The sequence below is a fragment of the Garra rufa genome, chromosome 23 (genome assembly GCF_049309525.1).
Source record: "Garra rufa chromosome 23, GarRuf1.0, whole genome shotgun sequence".
Lineage (NCBI taxonomy): Eukaryota > Metazoa > Chordata > Actinopteri > Cypriniformes > Cyprinidae > Garra > Garra rufa.
The window spans coordinates 17,525,350-17,546,982 of record NC_133383.1 but is presented as its reverse complement, the minus strand read 5'-3'; the positions used below and the strand labels follow the sequence as shown (position 1 = coordinate 17,546,982).

The 21,633-nt window shown below is 37.5% G+C and overlaps 3 protein-coding genes across 7 annotated transcripts in view; 2 read left to right on the top strand and 1 right to left on the bottom strand.

The window, feature by feature from the left end:
- sytl2a (synaptotagmin-like 2a) overlaps window positions 1–13,476 on the top strand; it is a 32,956-nt gene extending 19,480 nt beyond the window's left edge. The window contains exons 8-20 of one of the 5 annotated variants that reach the window (XM_073829421.1): window positions 2,940–3,446; window positions 4,763–6,862; window positions 8,554–8,658; window positions 8,908–8,961; window positions 9,689–9,783; window positions 9,936–10,052; window positions 10,222–10,391; window positions 10,476–10,578; window positions 10,650–10,811; window positions 11,849–11,945; window positions 12,024–12,123; window positions 12,214–12,419; window positions 13,124–13,476. In XM_073829421.1, the coding sequence (XP_073685522.1) occupies window positions 2,940–3,446; window positions 4,763–6,862; window positions 8,554–8,658; window positions 8,908–8,961; window positions 9,689–9,783; window positions 9,936–10,052; window positions 10,222–10,391; window positions 10,476–10,578; window positions 10,650–10,811; window positions 11,849–11,945; window positions 12,024–12,123; window positions 12,214–12,419; window positions 13,124–13,269 (3,962 nt within the window). In that variant the 3' untranslated portion in view covers window positions 13,270–13,476. The remainder of the gene's footprint in view (window positions 1–2,939; window positions 3,447–4,762; window positions 6,863–8,553; window positions 8,659–8,907; window positions 8,962–9,688; window positions 9,784–9,935; window positions 10,053–10,221; window positions 10,392–10,475; window positions 10,579–10,649; window positions 10,812–11,848; window positions 11,946–12,023; window positions 12,124–12,213; window positions 12,420–13,123) is intronic. The other 4 variants (XM_073829420.1, XM_073829417.1, XM_073829419.1 and 1 more) reach the window with 4 other exon arrangements.
- Window positions 13,477–13,738: 262 nt separating this feature from the next.
- On the top strand, window positions 13,739–16,473 carry crebzf (CREB/ATF bZIP transcription factor). Its single transcript, XM_073829948.1, has 3 exons — window positions 13,739–13,882; window positions 14,531–15,573; window positions 16,060–16,473. Exon 2 carries the CDS (start codon window positions 14,555–14,557, stop codon window positions 15,317–15,319), a length of 765 nt encoding a protein of 254 aa, XP_073686049.1. The 5' UTR covers window positions 13,739–13,882; window positions 14,531–14,554; the 3' UTR covers window positions 15,320–15,573; window positions 16,060–16,473.
- A 1,985-nt stretch (window positions 16,474–18,458) lies between these two features.
- Window positions 18,459–20,682, bottom strand: tmem126a (transmembrane protein 126A). The gene is made up of 5 exons (XM_073829949.1): window positions 20,566–20,682; window positions 19,660–19,778; window positions 19,370–19,563; window positions 18,881–18,995; window positions 18,459–18,784 (listed from the first exon to the last, which is right to left on the bottom strand). The coding sequence occupies exons 2-5, from the start codon at window positions 19,770–19,772 to the stop codon at window positions 18,586–18,588; spliced, it is 621 nt and encodes a 206-aa protein (XP_073686050.1). The 5' UTR covers window positions 19,773–19,778; window positions 20,566–20,682; the 3' UTR covers window positions 18,459–18,585.
- Window positions 20,683–21,633: the final 951 nt, after the last annotated feature.

Sequence of the window (21,633 nt, the reverse complement as noted above, 5' to 3'; positions counted from 1 at the left end):
TGGACAACAATATTCCGATTTTAACGCGATTAAGACAATACTCTGATTAAGAAGCAACCATGTAAACTGAGATTTTTGATTAATTTAATCCGACTAAAGTCATAATCGGAGTAAACACAAATCGAATTAAGACAGGTGGAGTATTCCTATTTTAGTCGCATTATGGAAGACATGTACACACCTTAATCAGACTATTCCCCTTGTGTAGGACTTTTCGCCACATTTTGTGACAGGATACACACTAATGCTGCGTTCCAGGCAGGTTTTTGAGCTCGTAAATCACGTGTTCAAACCACGACTCAGGACTTTGTAGCGTTCCAGGCAAGTCACGCCAAGCATTTATTATTTTTATAGTATTAATAATTTGATTGCAACGTTATATTGTCCTAAACTCAATTTTTCCACCGTGTGCACTGAACACCGCACCCCTAGAGGCTTTATTGTTGTTTCTCGGGCTATGTCACGTCAGAACTCGGAACTGGGAGTACGTCGTCGATCTAGTACGAGTTCACGGGTGGGAATTCACGGGTTTGAGTGCCGTTCCAGTGCACTTTCACGGGTAGAAGTTTGGAAAAACACGGGTAACGGGTTGTCTGGAACGCGGCATAACGCTCTCAGTTGGTTGCGCTTTGGTTTCATTTTTATTTATTTATATTTTGCTACAACATGGGCTTAATCAATGCTCATTGCTGATAAATAGCCTAGTTTGTTATCATAATTTTTAGTTTTATGGAAACGTTTTTAACATTCAACCCCCTTTTTCATTAGTATAATTTGTAAGTATTTATTTTAATTTTGTGAACGGGATTTCCGCTATTGGAATGTCTTAGGATGCTTTTTACTTTTACTATCGAATTCATGATCTTGGTTTTGCTTGCATATATAAGGCTACACCTATCAATTTTAAGATTAAAACAAATTCTTAAAAGATGGATTTGTTATTTTTAATTAAACAGCATAACAAAAATAAATTAAAACTAGCTTATATAGCATTTATTAACAAAAACGAATAAGACGAGGCATGGACTCCATCACATGCTGTTATATGCCGACTAAACAATTTATTACAGGGCGCGCAAACACTGAGCAATCAAAATAATTAATAAAAAATAAAATAAAAGAAAGCCTCCAAAGCGTAATGTGAGGTAAACGGCAAAGATAACAGGGTTTTCAAAATGAAAACAAACAAAAAAAGTAAAACTAAACTGGCTTTCGGTGACTGTGCTTGCGTGTGTGTTTTTTTTTTTTTTTTTTGTCCTAAAAACTGACTTGCTCTGAAACGCTCGCTGTATGGATCAGACGCTTTGGAGCAGCACAGCACGCACTCGCACAAATGCGACCACGGCAAATTTTAACTCACACATTCTAAAATATTTGTTGCATATGTCCAGTGCCACTTCAAGCTTTTGTAAAATTAAAACCCAAACATCCAAAAGTCTATAAGGAAGATGAACTGATAGCGTCGCGTGTGGACGCAATGATGTGTGTCATTAATCGATCTATGTACTATAACATGTAAAACGGGAACATGAAAGGAATATTCTAAAAGCAACTCATGTAAACAGCTTAATCATATTATTGTCTTATTCAGAATAAGGTCATTAATTAGATTACTGGTGTCCATGTAAACGTAGTCATTGTCAAGCGTTTACAATGCCTCCTCCGCAAAAACACGGACTGGATCGCGGACTCCATTCATAAAAACCGAATTTACTATGGCGCGGAATGCCACGTAATACGTTGATTTCTGGATTGATAAATCAAAAGTTGGTCTGTCACTTAATTCAAATCGCGATATGGACTAGTGTCTATGAAAACTGAAAGGCAAAAAGACCGTTTAAAATGAATCCTGCATGTTCCGTTTGCCTCTATGTATTAATGGTGGAGACGTGTATTTTTTTTTTAATTACATGCGGTATAGGCTACTGAAGCACGCGTGACGCTCCCGCTAATTTTAGGCATTTGCATCTCACATGAACAGATAAACTCAATCTCCAAACCTACTGTGTCACTTTTACCGTTTCATTTGAGAAAGCATCATATCATACTGTACACACAGAAACTTCACGGCAACCTGTCAAAATAAGAGTACGGTTTAACATGAAACAGAACAATATTAGTCCTGTATTACTTTTGTACAGTATAATGTAGGTGTTTATATATTCCTATTTATAAATCATATATATGTTTGCCAAAAATTAAAAAGGTTTATTTTTCATTTGATTAAAAATAAATACATGTTTATGCTTTCATTTGATTATGAGAAAAATTAAAACAAGAATTTAAAAAAATAAAATAAAATAAAAAAAACAATTGTAGAGCCCTATTGTTCAAAATGTTAAAATAGAGAGTTTTGTCCTTATTTTTTCACTGAAATGTTTTCGTTATTACACAAAGTAGGGTAAAGTACTGGGGGAAAAAAATATGCTTCAAATAAAGAACTTTATATTGACCAGATTGTTAGTTAATCATTTACAAGTCAATATTGCCTATATGGACAGGGATTAAAAAATAAATAAAATAAAAAAGTAAAAAAAAAGTGAACTTGTAAAACTGCGGTGTTGAATGTGATGCGGTTGAAAATTTGGGTGCACCTAACTTTTGTGCTGGTGCACCTAAGAAAAAAAGTTAGGCGCACCAGTGCAACCAGTGCAAAAAGTTAGTCTAGAGCCCTGATATGGTATCAATATTCTATCTATTATCCCTGATTAGAAGACATACCATTATATTTTAAGGTTGCTTGCCAGCTTTTGTGCAGTGTGCATTCCATCTCATTGCTATACATTCAAATTTCATCAATTAACAAAACCTGTACAGCTGTTACAATAACAGAACTGTAAAATGAATTCATCATAAAACAGGAATTCCCATTTTTGTGCATGTATGTGTCTGCTCCTTCTTTTGCTGCTTCATTACCCAACTATTTGGTTATTTTTCAGAACCTTTCCTTCCAGCTGAGAACCACACACTCCATCACACTAATCTAAACACAGACAACACTGACACCCAAACAGTCACACAATGCAAACCTGTGCCAAAAAAAAGATTGCTGCTGTGTTCCTGCAAGAACTCTTCCCTGGACACTGCCAGCAGTGACAATGGAATTAAACAGGTTGTGACCCCTGCTCCCAGAGGCATCCTGAAGCACAAAATCTCCAACTGTAGATCTACTGATTCCCTGCATATCCACATTCCTACCAGTGACGACAGCAGCAGCAGCAGCAGTCAGTCTTCAGCTACGGTCAGCCCCACCAGTCCTGAAACTCCCACCAGCCCTCCTTTTCCCCTCTGCTCTGTGCATTCTCCATCAGGGTGGTTAGATAGGAAACAGGTCCGCTTCTCATCTTTCGTTGGCCCTGTAGAGAAAGTGCAAGGAGAGCACAGTGTGCTGGAAGAAGTCTGGAGTCATCTGTCGAATAAGGATAAAAGCAATTTCACAAAAAACGGTAACATGGTTATAACCACGGGAAGTACTAAAAAGGATAGTTCACCCGAGAAATGAAAATTGTTTTAGACACTGTCATGTTGTTCCAAACATTTGACTTTCTGTCTTCTGAGAAAACCAAAATAAGATATTTTGAACTTTACTCCACCCCCATGTGATCCAAGATGTCTTTCTGTCTTCAGCTGCAATGAAATTAAGGTTTTTGGGGAAAATATTCCAGAATTCTTCTCCATATAGCGGACTTTAATGGTGGCCAACGGGTTGAAGGTCCACATTGCAGTTTCAATGCAGCTTCAAAGGGTACACGATCCCAGTCAAAGAGTAAGGGTCTTATCTAGCGAAGCGATTGGTAATTTTTATACTTTATAATCGCAAATGCTCGTCTTGCACCAGCCCGATCTCACACATTACTAGATAAGACCGTTATATATAAACTGGATTGAAACTGAAATTTGGACCTTCAATTTGTTGACCACCAATGAAGTCTAATATATGGAGAAAAGTCCTGGAAAGTTTTCCTCAAAAAACTTAATTACTTTGGACATCTTGGATGAAGTGGGGGTGTAAATTTTCAGGACATTTTTATTCTGGAAGTGAACTTCTCCTTTAATGAACAACATTGGACCCCATTGACGTTCCTTGTATGGACGAAAAAAAAAAAACGGGTTTGGAACGACATGTCAGTAAATGTCCATTTTTGAGTTTCAATTTTTAATTTGGTTGAACTATCCCATTAAAGCAAGGGATTAGCATAGAGGTCTCAGAATTGTCTGCTTACTATGGTCTACAAAGTTACACACAGCAGTCTGGAGACTCCTAAAAGTCACGGGCATTCCCATATGGTGAGCGCTGAGCATGTAGAAAGGTTGACGGAAGGACAGGTAGATGGGTTGTCCAACCAGACAGTTAGAAATGCTTGTTCCAAAAGCCTTTTAATAAGACACCCTGAACCTTAACAATATAATCAAACCCAAGAAATGTGTTTGAGTAAGATAATCAGCCAAAAAATCTATCAACCTGTAATTCAGCAATTCATATTCTAACACATCAATAAACCCTCATACTAACTGCATGAGCGTGCATACCATATACAAACAGCACATGGCTTCTGATGTATGTTGATTAATCCACAAATGGTGATTAGTAAATAAGCACGGCAAGAAATGACTACAATTTGGGTGTTTCCAGCCATTTTAGTATGTAATATCATCATCTGGTCACAGGAATCATGGTCAGATTAATGTACTATTGGTTTTGGAAGTCATTATTCTATATCAACGTACTATTCTTTTAAACTTGTGATTGTCTTCACTGCAGGTCATCATGAGGTTTATGGTGAGCCTCAGTCCTCACGGGTGTCCAACTTCTACGGCTCTACTGAATTAACAGGTAAGGCCATTGGGTTAAGTGCAGAGTGCCAGACTGATAAGGTTACGGTGGAAGAGGGTCGTTCATTTTCTAAGGTACTTGAATGGTTTGGGAGAGGTTCTCGAGATGGAAAGCTGAAGGAGTCATCAGTTAAGAGAGAGATGAATGAAGAAGAACCAAAAGATCATGAAAGTCCAGAAGCCAAGTCAGAAAATTCAGTGCCTTCAAAGATCGAGCCTCCACCAAAGCAACGTAGGGGGCTTTTTGCGTTGTTTTCGAGAGCAGACAAAAAAGACAAGAGTCCTGAAGTTCAAACATCTGACCAAGAAGAGATAAGTCAAGATAATAAAACATCTGGCACTTTGAGGCCTGAAGATGATAATATACTTCCGCAAACCTCTGTTTCTACAAACAGCAAGACAGCAGAAATACATAGCAAGAAAGATCCTCCTCAAAATAAGACGTCTGATCAAGGTGAAATATCTCCAGGAAGACTAGCCAACCTGAAGTCATTCTGGGAAAGGGGGAACAGAGGACCTAAAATACTGAGCATCAAAAAAGAAGAAGAGGTAGAGGAAAGTGAGACATCTCAAATATTGAGAATCAAAAAAGAACCTGAGGTAGAAGAAAGTGAAGCACCTAGAATCATCATTAATGAGAACCATCACAAAGCTGTGGAAAGAACTTTGTCAGATTCAAGCATCAGCCCATCCAAACCCAAACCCGATGATCCAAACCCAAATCCAGTTGATGTAGAATCTACAACATGTGAGATTTCTTCAGTCTCACCTAGGAGAACATCCAATGGTGTTGATATGTCAGCCATATCCTCACATGAAGATGAGAAACCTTCTAGTTTGGAGAGCAATAAGGTCTCAGAAGTTTCAAGCAGTGAACTACAAACTCTCACAGTGAAAATGAATGCCAAATGTTCACCCGGTTCACTGTTAAAACACAAGGATAATCATTCTTTGGGCAATGAGTTGCAGGAAGAGTCAATCTCCAAGGACATATCTGACTTGAAGAAGGAAATCTCCACCTTAAAATTGTCCCTAAGTCAACAGGAGGATAAAGTCTCAATTAATGATCTCAAGTCATTTTGGGAGAAAGAAAAAAGTGGCTTTAGAGTAACTGTAGGGACACCAATGTGTACAGCTAACGTTAAAGATCCATCCCCAGCACCATCTCCAAAATGTTCTTCACCAGATCTTTCTGAACCTCAGTTTGACTTTAGGTCAAACAGCCCAAGTTCCCCAGAGAGAATGAGTTTCAAAGAGGCTGGTTTGACCCACAAAGAGAAGATAGAACAGACTGAGGAAAAACAAGGAAGTCCAAGTACAGTGCCATTACAAGACCTTCAACATATCAAAGGTAGAGTATCTTACATCACCGAGAATATTTCTGATCTCAAACAGTCAATTTCAGAGAAACACTCAAAGCCAAGTCCACCACCATCTCCCCTCAGAAGCCTCCCTGCAAAAGGTCAACATGATAAGCCTCAATCCGTTGACATTTACCACCCAAAAGACCAAGATCAAACCAGTACACCCAGCCCACTACTGCAGTCTAAAGTACCTCGTAGAGATTCATATCCAAACAAAGAATCTAGGAAGGAAGGTTCTCCCTTAAGAACCTTTGCGATAGATATCAGTCCCGCCGACAAGAGTCCATGCACTATTAGGGTTAAAACAGGGCAAACCAGGTCATGCATCTCTCCTGAGCACCATAGGAAGACTTCAGATGGAGGCATTGATGTAAGACCCATCATGCTCAAAGAACGAAAGCTGTCAGCGGACTCCCTGACCCGGTTTTATATTCCCCTGAGTTTACACCATTACCTGGGAGTACCTGAGCAGGCAGTCTTAGATGAAAGAGGACAAAAGGTTAAGGTGCAGGCAGGTGAAACTTTTGAACAGGTGAACCCAGGGAGAATGAGCAATGAGAGCTCCCCTTCTCGACACTCCCTGCCTGAATCAGAGGAGATCACCTTTGACTCCTCGGGGAGCTCCACGCCTGAAGCCTGGTCAATCTCACACGCCAGTTCATACTGTGAGCTCACCTCTCCATTTTGGTTCAGTCTAGTTTTAGTAGAATAGGCCTTGATTGGTTCTGTGATTTTTGTGGAAGCAGGGTTTATGTCCTTAAACGAATGCTCAGTGTGACCTAAAGGATTCTTCGCTCAATTAAGTTGCTCAGCTTTGTAGACATGATCATTCTACAGGTTTATGACTATTTAAGCCCTGCCTCTACATGTGTTAATAATGATCAAATTAAGTAATCAGAACTTTTTTCCTTGAAATCATTACTTTTTTTTTTTTTTATTCATGGTAAGATTCATGCACATGGTGCGTGAAATAATGTTTACATTTGCAGTCAAATTAACACAAATACCTCTGAAATGGATAAATCAGCCTACAGTCATTTAAGTATTATTATATTGTTTTAATTTATTGAAATTAATTTTCACATTAAATAATTATTTTGTTCTTTTCTGTTCTTTTCATATTTTAAATGTATACCTCATGATTTATATGGGCCATTCTACAAAATTGGTTTTAAAGAACTTTGTATGTATGCAAATTGTTAAATCCAAGGTATACATTTCTAGTAATTGTGCAGTTAATTCTCATATTGTATTTTTAGAAAGTTTTGGAATATTTGTCGTCTTCCCAAAATTTGTCACTACCGAAACACGGTAATATATCATTTAATATGAAGGGTTGTTTGACCTATTAAGATTTTGCTAACATCTTCCTTGTAAATATATATTTTTAGGGTAAATCAGGGGTAAATTTGCATAACTGTAGATAAATTGTGTTTATTTCCCCCAAATAAAGGACTGTGTTCCCTTTTGTCACTACCGAAACAATGATGAAATGTTTCAGTCACAACTGTTACGGTAATGACCATTTTATAGGATAACACCTTAAAAAAGGTGTAGATGTCACTACCAAAACGTCACCAAATGTGACCATTTTAGATACTTTTGAAGCTAGCTCAAAGATGCTAATCAGCACATGGTTAGCTAGCACAGTTCTGAACAGTTGTACACATATAAAAACTATTATGTTATGGAATAACTCCCAAAAAGTGTTTGATTATAGAAAAATGCTGTTCGGTAGTGACATTCTTTAAAGTTACACACAGATTTTTCATACTTTTGAAATGCATTTACCTCAAAATGATGGATCTACTCACCATGTAGCTAAGAGAAAGAGTGACAGAAAAAGATGTTTTTAAAACCAACAATGGAATAAAATACAAAAATTATTTTAATATCATTTTCATAAGTTAGTGTGGACAGCCACCTCCCAATTGCAAGTACCCACTAAATTATGATTTTATATATATTAAGCTTACTGATATTTATATTTATATAAATATTATTGTGGGTTTCAATAGATAATAAAAAGATCTTAGTAAACATCTTAGAACTGCTTTTTAAATATGTTTTTGGTTGTGGGACAGCGGTTTGCACCAATTCTGTAGAATGGCCCATATATTTCTTTATGGAATTCATTGAATTAATTTAAATTTTGGTTGCTCTTGTTATTAAATTACAATCATTGTACATAATTACATATACATTTCAAATCCTTTGAAATCAGAACGCTAATAGCTGGAAATGCCACCTTAAATCAGTGTTTCAAATCATATATTCAGTACTAATAGTATATAAAGCATTAGTAGATGTCTGCATTTGTATGGTTTGCTGATTCCTTCTTGATATGGGCTGACAGGGGACAGTGAGGATGACAGCCCTGTCAAAGCTGCCCTGGAACGAGCCAATGCCAGACCCATCTCTATTTCCAAGAGTCTAGAGGACCTGGCATCCACACCGTTACGTAAGTTTACTTTAACTTTCGTGCCCTTAAGTATCATGGCTTTTACAGATTTGTTTTAGTTTTGAAGGAACGGTCTCTTTTGCCCTCTGCTGGACATTTGTTTATAATTCCCAGTGTTTTTCCTGTAATCAAAATGTAGAACCCAGGCTTGTCAAGCATTTTTATGCTATACTGTATTTGTCTACGGTTTATAATTAATCCATTTTTGTTTAAATCTTTATTTAACAACACTTCGTCATCTGAACAAAGAAGAGAGATGGAAGACTGACACAAGGAGTGATGTTGGGCTGAGTATGGAAAATGGTAAATATTTGTCTTTTTTAAAAATATATTAATATTAATAAAGTAAATACATTTTAAATGGTCTTTTAATTATTTAATACGAGTTGATATCAGCCCCTGCTATAGCTTATAAACTAATGTTCACAGAGTATTATACAGCACATTTGCATTATTACATCAAGAGCAGAAGATAAGCCCCTGACATTAAATTAGCATTAAGGACATTAAGCCTCCTTTTCATAATCGACCCTTGGTCTTTCATGTATATTTCACTTCTTGAAATGGCTGAGGGAATGCATTAACTGACACATGAAAATTTGATGAGCACGGGGATTAATGGCAATGATTAAAGTGGTTTGCATTCCGTACCAACCAAATCATGCATTTAATGTTGAGGTAGATGGAGTAACTAAATCGATTATTTATATAAAATATACACTCCCAGTCAAAAGTTTTTGAACAGTAAGATTTTTAATGGTTTTTTTTTTTTTAATAAGTAAAAATTCAGCTTTGAAATCACAGGAATTTTAAAATATATTCAAATAGAAAAGAGTTATTTTAAATAGTTTAAATATTTAAAAAAAATGTACTGTTTTTGCTGTACTTAGGATCAAATAAATGCAGGCTTAAAAAACATTCAAAATCTTACTGATAGTGTAAAATGTGCTCATCAAAATGAGAAACTCTGGACACAATCTCTTCAGAATAAATTATTTCTACTAAAAATAACACATTTCCTTTGCTTCAGTGTCTGCAGTCACATCCAACACCAAACCGTCTTTCTCCGACCCAGAACAGGTGAAGATGATGAGTATGTCTGTGCCTGCATTCATGCAACAAGAGGTAAAATACAGACCAAAATCCATGGGCATCTTAAATGCTAATGTAGAATAACATCATCCATACTGGATTAGTTCTAAAACACCAACATTCACTCCTTTTATTAACCTAATAAATGCTAACAATCTCCTTTTGTTTGTGCATGTGACTAAAAGGTGGATAGCAGAAACAGTGACTGTGCATCAGTGAGCAGTTTCCACTATGACACAGCAAGAACATGCTACACTCCTTCTAATTTTAGCAGTTGTTCTGAAGTGACCTCCGTTTCCTCTGTACGTGACCCCTGTCTTTAACACAACCCAATAATGCTGAATAGAACTAATTTTGCTCTAATATAATGCAAATTAACTATATATTAATCTGTTTTTTGTGCACTTTGATAACATGCTATTATGAAAAGTTTTCTGTATAGATCTGTGTCTTTGTGTGGGGTATGTATAGGTCACTGGAAGTGTGATGAGCATCTACAGTAGTGATTTCGGTAATGTGGAGGTCAAAGGCACAATCCAGTTCGCCATTCACTATGTGCCAAAATTGGGAGAGTTTCACATCTTCGTTGTGCAGTGCAAGGACCTCGCCGTGGCTGATGTTAAGAGGAACAGATCTGATCCGTACGTGAAATAATATTTCATAGCAGGAGAATATAGCTTCTCTCAGAATGGATAAATAATATATATGCTTTGTTTGAACTTCAGGTATGTTAAATGTTACTTGTTACCTGACAAAGCAAAATATGGAAAGAAAAAAACATGTGTGAGGAAGAAGACTCTGGATCCGACTTACAACGAAATCCTACGGGTATGAGAATTTCAAAACTTCTTGAGATGTTTGATGCAAATTTGATGATTAAAGTTGTCTTTTCTGTGCAGTTCAAGATTCCAATGGAGACGTTGAAAACCCAGAAGCTGAACACCTCTGTGTGGCACAACGATACGTTTGGGCGTAACATGTTTCTTGGAGAGGTTGAGCTCGATTTAGCTGAATGGGATTTTAGTAACACGCAGATGAATGAATATCAACTCAAAGGAAGGGTAAGATTACAATAGCCATGTCTGTTTGGGTCAAAATAATCTGTTAGGATAGTCTTTAAAAGATTAGTTCACTTCCAGAATAAACATCTAAGATGTTCATGTCTTTCTTTCTCCAGTCGAAATGAAATTACGTTTTGTTGAGGAAAACTTTCCAGTATTTTTCTCCACGTAGTGGACTGCAATGGGAATCAATGGGTTGAAGGTCCAAATTGCAGTTTCAAAGCAGCTTTGAAATGATCGGCCACCCCCCCCCCCCCCCAAAAAAAAAAAAAAAAACGGTAAATTTATATACTTTATAACCACAAATGCTCGTCTTGCACTAGCTCGACGTCATGCGTTGCGTAAAAATGTTGGAAAGTAGGTGGAAGTACTGACCCAGTGTTTACAACGCAAATGTGCAAAGAAAGTCAAACACTCTTTATAAAAAGGTAAAACAACGATGTCAGGTGATTTTGAAGTTGGAGAAGAACATGAGATGGGTTTTTTTTGCCCTACCATACCTTTTTGAACAGGAGTACACAGACGAATAACTGTGAAGATGTAAACGTGCATCGCAGAGCTAGTATAAGACCAGCATTTGTGGTTAAAAAGTAGTAACATTTTTATTTTTTTTAGAATACAACCGATCGTTTCACTAGATAAGACCCTTATTCCTCGACTGGGATCATGTAAAGCACTTTGAAGCTGCACTGAAACTGCAATTTAGACCTTCACCTTCAATCCTGGAATGTTTTCCTCAAAAACCTTAATTTCATTTCAACTGAAGAAAGTAGACATGAACATCTTGGATTGCATGGGGGTTAGTAAATTACCAGGATTTTTTAAAGAATTAGTGAACTAATTCTTTAACTGGTGGTCCACAGACCAAATCCGTATGTAGGTTAATATTGTTAAAGATATGGACAGCAAAATATACATTTTAATGTTTTTCCTGAGAAGTCTGTGAACAATACATCTAAAATCCTGTTTGACTTCATAGGGTATGAGATCATGTTTGTTGGACTTCCACTAAAGTATGTCTTTCTTTATCAACCCAGGTTCAGGTTCCCACCAGCCCAAAGCATTCTGTCTGCAGTGAGGAAACGAGTGCAGAGATTAAAGTCGCTCTGCGTTTTGTCCCACAGACTACTCACAGTAAGTTGCTGACACTTTGTAATTGATTAAAAATGTTTTAGAAGCATCTTCCTTTCTAATAACATTTTAATTCCGTAGGTCACAAGAGCAAGGGGAATGGTGAGGTTCAAATATGGGTAAAAGAATGCAAGAATCTGCCTATTACCAGAGGTGTTTCCATTGACCCCTTTGTCAAATGGTATTTATAGCTGTTTTGTTGGATACACTTGTATATGTGTTGGATCATTAGATGTGGGACCCTCATCATGTGTGAATTTTACCTTTTCAGTGCAGTCCTTCCAGACACCAGCCGGAAAAGCCGTCAGAAGACCAGAGTTTTGAAGAGAGCATCTGATCCAGTGTTTAACCACACCATGGTGTATGATGGTTTCAGGCAAGAGGACCTCAAAGAGGCCTGTGTGGAGCTTACAGTGTGGGACCACGACAGACTCAACAACCACTTCATTGGGGGTATTAGGCTGGGTCCGGGAACAGGTAATTGAAATACAACCACACTTAAAGGGAACCCTGGGTATTAAAACTTGTATGGCTTAATATAACGTAAATGATGTCTCTTACTGAAATATGTAGTTGGATTATAGGGGGCGCCGTTATTTTGATTACGTAGAACGGCTGCATTCAGGGAGCTACTGGCCCAGCTATGCTTTTTCTTCTTACTATTTTTCTATCAAAAAATAAGACACTGATACGATAAACACAGCTACTGAAAGAGCTTACAGGTGACAGTGTATATAAGTGTAGGCGCAAACCAAATGCTGTACAATCGATTTTCCTGCAAAGAGTTTTAAGAAGAAGTTTTATTCATCCATAGGCAACTTCCCATTATTTTCTTCTCCTTTTATCGCTAGGAAAGCAGTGAAGACTTACATCGCTTCTCTTGTTGCCCTCTGACTGAAAATTTCAACCAAATGCCGCACAATGTGGCATCGCATTTTTTTCCAAGTTGTGTTGCAATAAAAGTAGCAACAGATGCCAGTAGCTCACCGAGTGCAGTCTTTCTACAAAATTAAAATAATGCCACCCCCATAGTCAAAAAATATGTATTTTATAAATAACTACTACATATTTTAGTAAGAGACATCATTTTAGTTATATTAAGCCATACAAGTCTTAACACCCTTAAAAAAAATAAAAATGTAAAATTGTCACAACTGATTGTTGATATCATCTTACTGCAGGTAAAAGTTATGGCACTGAAGTGAACTGGATGGACTCTAATGTTGCTGAAGCAGCCCTGTGGGAGAAAATGATGCAGTCGTCGAATGAATGGGTGGAAGATACACTACCTTTGAGAATGATGGTCATGGCAAGAATGTCTAGATAGTAAGAAACTGAGGCATGGTGACACTTTTGAACAAATACATGAACAATGAAGTATGTAGGAAGACTATGTAATGTTACATATATAGGAACTAACTTGATGGTTTCTTGACGTTTTTGTTAAGGAAAACAAAGATAATGAAAAATATAATATGCCTGTTATTGTAAAGTATGTGGATTCAATGTCTTAAAATAAAAATGCTTCAAAATGCGTCAGTTTGCTGCTGCAAACAAGATCGTTTGTTAACTTGTTGTCTTGAGAGTTTATCCTAAGACAGTCATTTTAATAAACTTTTAACTTTTTATAAACTGTCATCACTTTTATATGTAAAATTCTAAAAATGTAGTAATAAATAAAAGTAAATTATGTTGTGTGAAAGGAACTATAGATTGTCACCCAATCGTTGCTCCTCCTCTATGAGAAGTGACGCTTACGTGAAGTACCGCGATACTTCAGGAGTCGCCATTTTAGTTCCTCTCAGTGTCGTTGTAAGTGCGTTGCTTGTACTTTGCTTTACAACGTCTGAGAACAAATACCATTTCTATCCAGTAAATTCAGTTTTTTCGTATTTTTCCTCATCCAATCGACGTCACAAGACATCAACATTCAATTTAAGGTAAGTTGCTTCTGTTATAAACTAAAATATTTGTAGTTTTCTTTGCGTGAAGAAACTGCGTTGTCACGCAGACCAAGGCGCGCTGCTGCGGCCTACTAAACAAAACCACTGTGAGTATTAAGTGTATTGTTTTAATCGATATTGAGTTGTTTATATATTGATTATTATGATACATTGACTTACAAGTATTTTGTAAAAAAAAAAATATCAATGTTTTGTTGGATGTTGTTTGCTAACCGCGAAAAAAACGGAAGTTTCCAGACGCATTTTCATTAAGTTACTTCTTTGTTCTTTTACTTGTTTGCGGTATTTTAAGCTCGAAACCTATATAAGCGCTTCTAACTCGTTTGACTTTCTTTAGTTAAATACAGATGGAAATGTTTTGTTGGATTGACAGCTTGATTTACCATGAACTTTTATAGTTTTTTCTGCTTTCTTTCAAATAATGACAAGTGTGTGGGTCTACATACACTGTTCCACTAAAAAGGCAAACTGATTTTGAAAGACATTTTGTTTTCGTTTTTTTTTTTTTTTTGAGGAAAATAGTGCGTGGTGTGTTGGTTTTACTGAAACGAGTTAATTTATGTGTAAGTTGTTGCTGCTGTTGTTCATCTTTTGCTAATTTCTCCATGTTTTATTTCTATACAGTTTTCACAGTATCCTGAAACAGCCATGATCACCAGAAAAAGAGGAAGAAGCAGTCTAAACGCTGACATCACAAGTACAAGTACCTCCCATGAGATTGATGTTTCAGAAACCAGTAATACTAGTGAAACCAGCGTGCACACTTCTCCAGAAAGTGACACCAATGATTGGGGCCTTGATGACCTGCTTGGCTCCGGGCTCAACTGGGACCTGGACAACGATGTGCTTGATGCTTTAGCCGACTTTGAATCACAGACGACGACCAACGATGAGACAGACCAAAGCGCAGTGCTTGATGTTCCTTCATCCCGCAACAGAGGTACTGTCCAGAGGTCAAAACTGCAAGACGTCTCCGGTCGGATCATCAACAAGAATGCCATTGCGGCGAGGATGAACCGATTAAAGAAGAAAGAATATGTCAGTGGCTTGGAACAGAGAGTTGGCTCTTTGACGACAGAAAACCGTGTTCTCAAGCAGGAAAACGGGAATCTCAACAAGAGAGTGGAAGAGTTGGAGAATGAAACTAGGTACTTGAGAGCCGTGTTGGCCAATGAGAGCATGCTGGCTCAGCTGTTGTCTAGATTGAGCGGTGTGAACGGCATGAAATTCTCTACCTCACTTTTCCAGGAATCCAACGAGAACGACCACGATTATGCCATGCCGAGGAAGAGGGTGAAGGTGGAAGACAAAGATACTGCAGGTGGCATCTGCCTGCATGTGGACAAAGACCACGTCTCGGTGGAATTCTGCACCAAATGTGCAGAGAGCTCGAGCTTGTCGCATAAAATGTAGGGTCAAGTATTTTACCTTTTCAACGTTTCCTGAGACTGAACATTTGCACAAGATGTAAATGAGGGGACATGACGACAGTAATTGTCGAATATAGAGTTAACTGTTTAAATGTATGCAGGGCTTGAATGGCATGTCTTTTGAACTTGCTTTCAATACAAGTTACTGCTAAACTTGTTGACAGTTTTCTTCTAGGTGCTTGGTCCGCCATGCTGAACGACTGGGTCACAGAACATCCTTGACTGCTGAAATCCATGGTAAGGATCAAGATGTAGAAGACTGCACAGAACTGGTTAACTCCTCTAAGATGAAGACAATGCTTTTTGCCAGTTCACGGCACAATATGAACTGTAAATTAAGTTTTGTTTTTCATTTGGTGTATGTTTAAAGTATTGAAAATAATCTACAGAAAGAAATTAAGCATTGTTTGTTCAATTACATACTTTGGATGTTTATTGGATTACACAATTGTAGTATGTAATTTCAGTTAAAATAAACTTTGAGGGAAGTAGTTAAGTAGACAAAAAAACATTTAAAAGAATAATGTAACTGGGTGATGTTTCACAAAGGGCTTCCGCTTCTATTAATCTGTTATGTACTCGTTTATTCTGTGTTGCTACATTGATGTTGATTTCAATGCAAGCTTGTATTTTTCTTAAACAAAAAAAAACCCTTTCTGAAATATCGCTATTTTTCTAAAGAATGTTTTTCATGTAGAACCCTTATTTTTCTTTATGCTAAAGTGGATTTTGCTGTGGGGAAAGCAGAAGAATCGGGACCAGCAGCTTGCATCATGGCCTGGTAAATTTAAAAAAAGGTAGTACGTGAAATTGTGTAAGTTAAAATTTTTTACTGATTCTTTATCGCACCACTAAAGATGTCAGATGCTGTCATGCTCATTTAGCATCTAAATGAGTGTTTAAACTCTCCTGTTTATAGTAATGTTGGATTACAAGACATTGAACATCTGTCATATCCATGTTTAATCTTGATTTGTTAACGCACTTGCTTGACAGTTTTCAGGAGAAATGGTATGCTCTAAAACGGCGTTTTCCAAGGGTCATGGTTTTTGAATATGATCATCTATATGTGAGATGTAATGGAAATCCAAAGACTGTTCTGAAATATGTAATAAATTTTCATTTGAGTAATGAAAATTGTATTGTGTCCTATTAAGATGTTAACTGCACTCTCCTTCTCTTTTTAGACAGCACTTTCTTCGCTCTCTACAAGAGCCTTTTCATACATCTCTGCAAGGTGGATAAAGAGTGGTGGTGGTTTCTCCCTGTTATATACAAGCATATAGTGCAAAATTCCTTAAAGGGTTAGTTCACCCAAAACTTAAAATTCTGTCAGTAATTACTCACCCTCATGTCGTTCCAAACCAGTAAGACCTTTGTTCGTCTTCGGAACACAAATTATACTTTTGATGAAATCCGAGAGCTCTCCCACCCTTTGTAGACAACAGGGGTCCTACCATGTTCAAGGTCATCAGTGATTCAACCATGTCACATGGACTATTTTGTAAATGTTCTTTGTACTTATTTGGACCTTGAACATGGTAGGACCCCTGTTGTCTACAAAGGGTGGGAGAGCTCTCGGATTTCATCAAAAGTATAATTTGTGTTCCGAAGACGAACAAAGGTGTTACGGGTTTGGAACAACATGAGGGTGAGTATTCAATGACAACTTTTGTTTTCGGATGAACTATCCCTTTAAGGGCTATTGTAACTCATTGACAACTCAAAACAACCCAAAAACGAATGCAGTTATTCTGTTTGGTCCATTGTTGATGTCGAATGACTGCAGCTCTAGTGTTGCAGATCGACCCAAGCAGTTCTGAAATGTATAACTGTGCAGTTGATGTTTTGTTTTTATTTATTTTAATATGTGGTACTTAATACTGCTGTCAGTGTGAATAAAACAAACTTCATAATGACTCTTTGTGCCAGCACAAAGATTCCGATACAGTGCATTTCTATCAGATACAAAAACATTTTTGTATTTAAGGTAATAGCTTGTACGAGGTTTCAAAAAGATGATCAAGCTTCCTATTGAAAAATTAAATGTTACTGAAAAATTTAAATGACAGTATTAATTTAGATCTTCTAAAATGCTGATTGAATTAAATTCTTGTTTAAAAGCTGATGCTGCTGCTTACATTTCGGAACTGTTTGGTATGTTTGTTGTGTAGGGAATTGGAAATTAAAAGATCTCTTTGTGGCGGTAAATGCACATTTGAAATAAGATACACAAGTTTATTTCCCAGTGCATTGTTTTTATTAGTAGCTCACACAAAATGGTTATTGATCCACATGTTCTCCATTTAATCATTTTGTAAGTTGTACATTTCACCACTTTTTATCCACTTATTTTCCTTTCTCGCACTCACAAACCAAATGGTTGTTTAAGCAAAGCAATTTGTGGTAAAATAACAGCCAGGCAATTTACATTATTCAGGGACTTCTGAGGTATAAGAACGTGTAATTCTTTCAAGTACCTCAATTTGTTAGGTTGTTTTTAACCTTTTCAACTTTTGGCCAGTACAAAGGATTAGAAGGTTTGCATTTATGTCATGATTTGGTCAGTTCCATGAATACATACATAGATACTCTGATGTAAACGACAGCATGGTTTGCAAGGTTAAATTTATTACTGAATGTTGTTCTGCTAATTTATGTTGTCTAAACCACGAAAAAATGTGTGGAAGCTGCCGAATCATATAGAGGACTTAGTAAGCAGGAAACGGCACAATATTTTGACAAACTAAAGTGAATATGTGGTAAAGGTAGATACGAGCAGTATTAATTAAAATATTAGCCTAATATTTCACCTAACTGACCGGAAATACGAACAAACACGAATGTTGTCAAGATTCTTGCTTTGGAAATCCTGGTTTAGTTTGGCCAACCATAAACTCCTTTTGTTCCTCAGTGTGTGGCGCTATTTTCCTGGATTTGTTATACTTTTGGCAGTCTACAGTACTCCAAATGTTTTTTTTCATGGTCTGACCAATTAGTACAGCCCAAAACATGACAATTGACCATTTTCAGCAGCAATAATCAGCAAAATATGCAGTTTTATTTTGGTTTAGTGCCACCAATATGATTATGCGTTGCGAAAACACTCCAATCGGACAATATATTGATAAGTTGTTTATTCGTGGGGGAAGAAGACTGATAAGGCTGGCTCATGGCACTGGACAAGCATTTTTCACTTATTTTAACAAAAAGATTTACAATATCATCATCAATATAAATGCCTTACTGCTAACCATGAAGCTCTTCACTGTCAGAATCTGATATTTTCAGCATTTTTAGGTAGATATCAAACTGTTTAGAGCTCAAGTAGGTTCCAAACAAACCCTGCAGCAGTAGAACAACATACATCTTCCGTACAACGGGTTTGCTGAGGTTCATCCAGAAGCGTATCATGTTCCCCTTCTCTGGCATTGGTGCACTGTTATACCTGCAAGACAATTGGAGATCGGTTACAATCAGTTATAGGCAACTTGCCACATTCTATTTCTTAGAAAAGCAGTGTGTAGTAACAATAAGGACTAACCTGGCTGCAAGACCAGCATTGACAGGTAAGGCCAACAAAACTGGATATATCCCACCACCAACCACACCTACCAAAGCCCCTCTTATCAAAGTACAGGTTGGGCAGTTCAGGTCACCTGGAATTACAACGTAGCTTCTTAAAACAATGTAAAACATTCTGAAACAATCTAGGATCTTTCATGTGACTAACTTAAGTGTACAGTGCAACCAGTAAACGCTTTAAGAAATCAGATTATATGTACTTGAGCTTCGAACATATAAAACGGTATTGATGTCAATCAGAACAATTAAAATTTCGTGTCGATTTAACAAAATTAACCGATCATGTTTTGATTTTCTTACTGGCGCGTACACAACGTCATTTGATTTTCCCAATGCCGATTGGCTGATGTTTCAAAAGTCATCAAAGTTGATCAAAAGTGATCAAAGTTGAATTCTGACGGAAGTCACATGGACGCCCCCCAAACTTCATACAATCCTGCATCCATACCTGTCATTAAGGGGTTTGTTACAGTCGCGGTGTACAGTGCTGCAGTTGTCAGAAAGGGAAGAACAGCCATGGGAAGGCTGGAAGTGAATCGTCCTTGAGTGACATTGAGCACACGTCTGTAAAAGCTGTTGGCAATCAAGCCAGCAAGCGCAGCGTTGCCAGCCAAATATATGGGGCCGTATGAAAAGAGTTTTCTGTTAGGGTTAAAACGGAGTTTTCATCAGGTAAATGCAGTGAGGGAAACAAAGTTGTTACATATTATATTGTATTGTATGTCAAAACTAACTTACTTTTCGATATCAGGGAGCCTTTCGAACTTCTTATTCAGCATTTCAATAATCAACGTCCTGGATGCTGTCTGGCCTTGGCCTGTGTCTTTCACAAACATATCGTTGCCTGCCATGCTGATCTAAAAGGAGATATAGATATTTTAATATGAACAAATGGAGCCATAGCAGACAGACAAACTTAAAACAACGTCGTGAAAATTCTGAAAAATGTTGATGTTTTATTTTGGTGCCGTTTGGTACAAAATATAAACGTCACTGGACTTAAGCGCGAAATTAGGCTGTTTAAATGTCAACGGTTGGTTCGTCAAAAGAAAATCTGCAGCGGTTTTTCAGTCGGTGTCGGTGAGTTTAGCTTTTGTTTAATTTCCACTTCAGAAAAACAAAATAACTCCACACATATAATTATTGATATTTATAAGCGGATAAACTCGCAATTGCGAGTTATAAAGTCAGAATTGTGAGATTAAAAGTCGCAATTACCTTTTTATGTTTTACTTAATGGCGGAAACCGGGTTCTATATGAGTCCGTTTATAAATTACAAGGGATATTTTTGTTTATGTTACTAACTATAAAAAAACTTTTACACTATTTATTATATTTACACTTTCTATACGCTAGCTTGCTATATGTTCCATGACATCCATATTAATCCTCCATACAGGAGAAATTTTAGTAAAACTCATCTGTATAAGCTTATTGATATGGCGTTTTAGAAACGCAGAGCTTTACGCAAGAGACATTGCAACGGTCAACCCTGTAACTCATTCAACCGAATGACAGCTGGTTTGTTTTACCTCTGTGTTGATGTAGCTGAATGTCAAACACAGTTGTAATACTCCGTTTATTTACAACTTAATTTGCACATGGTGACTTCCGCATTTATGCCTTATAGGATTGCAACTTACCCACGAACGAGCTTTTAAATTAGCGCTAAACTATTCCCATCCCCTGTTCACAGTCACGGTCCTCAATGAGAGTAGGGCGCAGCCATGTCTAACCACATGTTCCAGTCAACTCTCACCCCGAGATCCAGGAACAATACGGCGATTCCTATTGGTCCGTGCGTGCGCCAACTGACCGAATGAACGAACGCCATTGGACGACGCGCCCTGTCAATCCCCGCGGGTCAACCCTCTCGTTGCTAAGGCGAAACTGGTGATGATGCTGCTGCTGCTGCTGGTGATACTGCACCCACCGTAGAGAGAGTCTGCAAAGCAGCTTTGGCAAAAGATGCCGTGAAGATTGACAGAAAAAATGACGGGAAATGAGGCGAAGTTGTTCTTAACTGCCTTTCGGGACGTTTGACTAGGACCTTTGGGATGTATTTGCTCAGATTGGCTTAATTACAGAGGCAATTGTGGAGCCATGCGTTATCGGAAAGCTGGATGAAACTTGCAGGTGTTTTCCGACAGGCGTCGCACCGACAAGCTGCTGTTTCATTGGGGAAATACATCCTGTCTTGTTTAGTTAAATGTGTTTTGTGTCTCTACCTTGAGATTTGGATTTCACACACACTCACCAGTTTGCCTATATGTTAATGGTTTTGCGTGGCTCTTGAAGCTGATTTTTTTTTAAATGACGTGAAAGTGGATTCCGCTCATCAAACAGCAAGATGATCATCAAAGTCTTAAATTTGAATTTTCACTTTCATTCTATTCAACAACCAGAATCTAAAACATAAAACACTTGAAGTTCATTCTACCACTAAGTATGGAACAAGTTGTTCTTGAAGAACTGTTTACATGCATGCATCATTCAACTCACCCAGGCATATGAGATCACAGGATGTCATGCTTGTTTATTCATTAAACTGTTGCAATTTAAGGATTTTAAATCATGCTTGATCAGCATATGCTGAGCGAATCTAATCCAAGACAAGCCATGTACTGGAGAGCCTTTCTAATTTGATGTATATGGCCCTTTGGGGCAAAAACTAGCGGTTAGGTATAGTTTAGTTAGTCACTGCGCCTTTA

Bases quoted from the DNA above. Each gene is read 5' to 3' on its own strand.
- crebzf (XM_073829948.1), top strand. From the start codon at position 14,555: ATGATCACCAGAAAAAGAGGAAGAAGCAGTCTAAACGCTGACATCACA.
- tmem126a (XM_073829949.1), bottom strand. From the start codon at position 19,772: ATGGCAGGCAACGATATGTTTGTGAAAGACACAGGCCAAGGCCAGACA. The intron at 19,564-19,659 runs GTAAGTTAGTTT...TAACCCTAACAG, and splicing joins AGGCTCCCTGATATCGAAAA to AAAACTCTTTTCATACGGCC. The intron at 18,785-18,880 runs GTTAGTCCTTAT...ATTGTCTTGCAG, and splicing joins AATGCTGGTCTTGCAGCCAG to GTATAACAGTGCACCAATGC.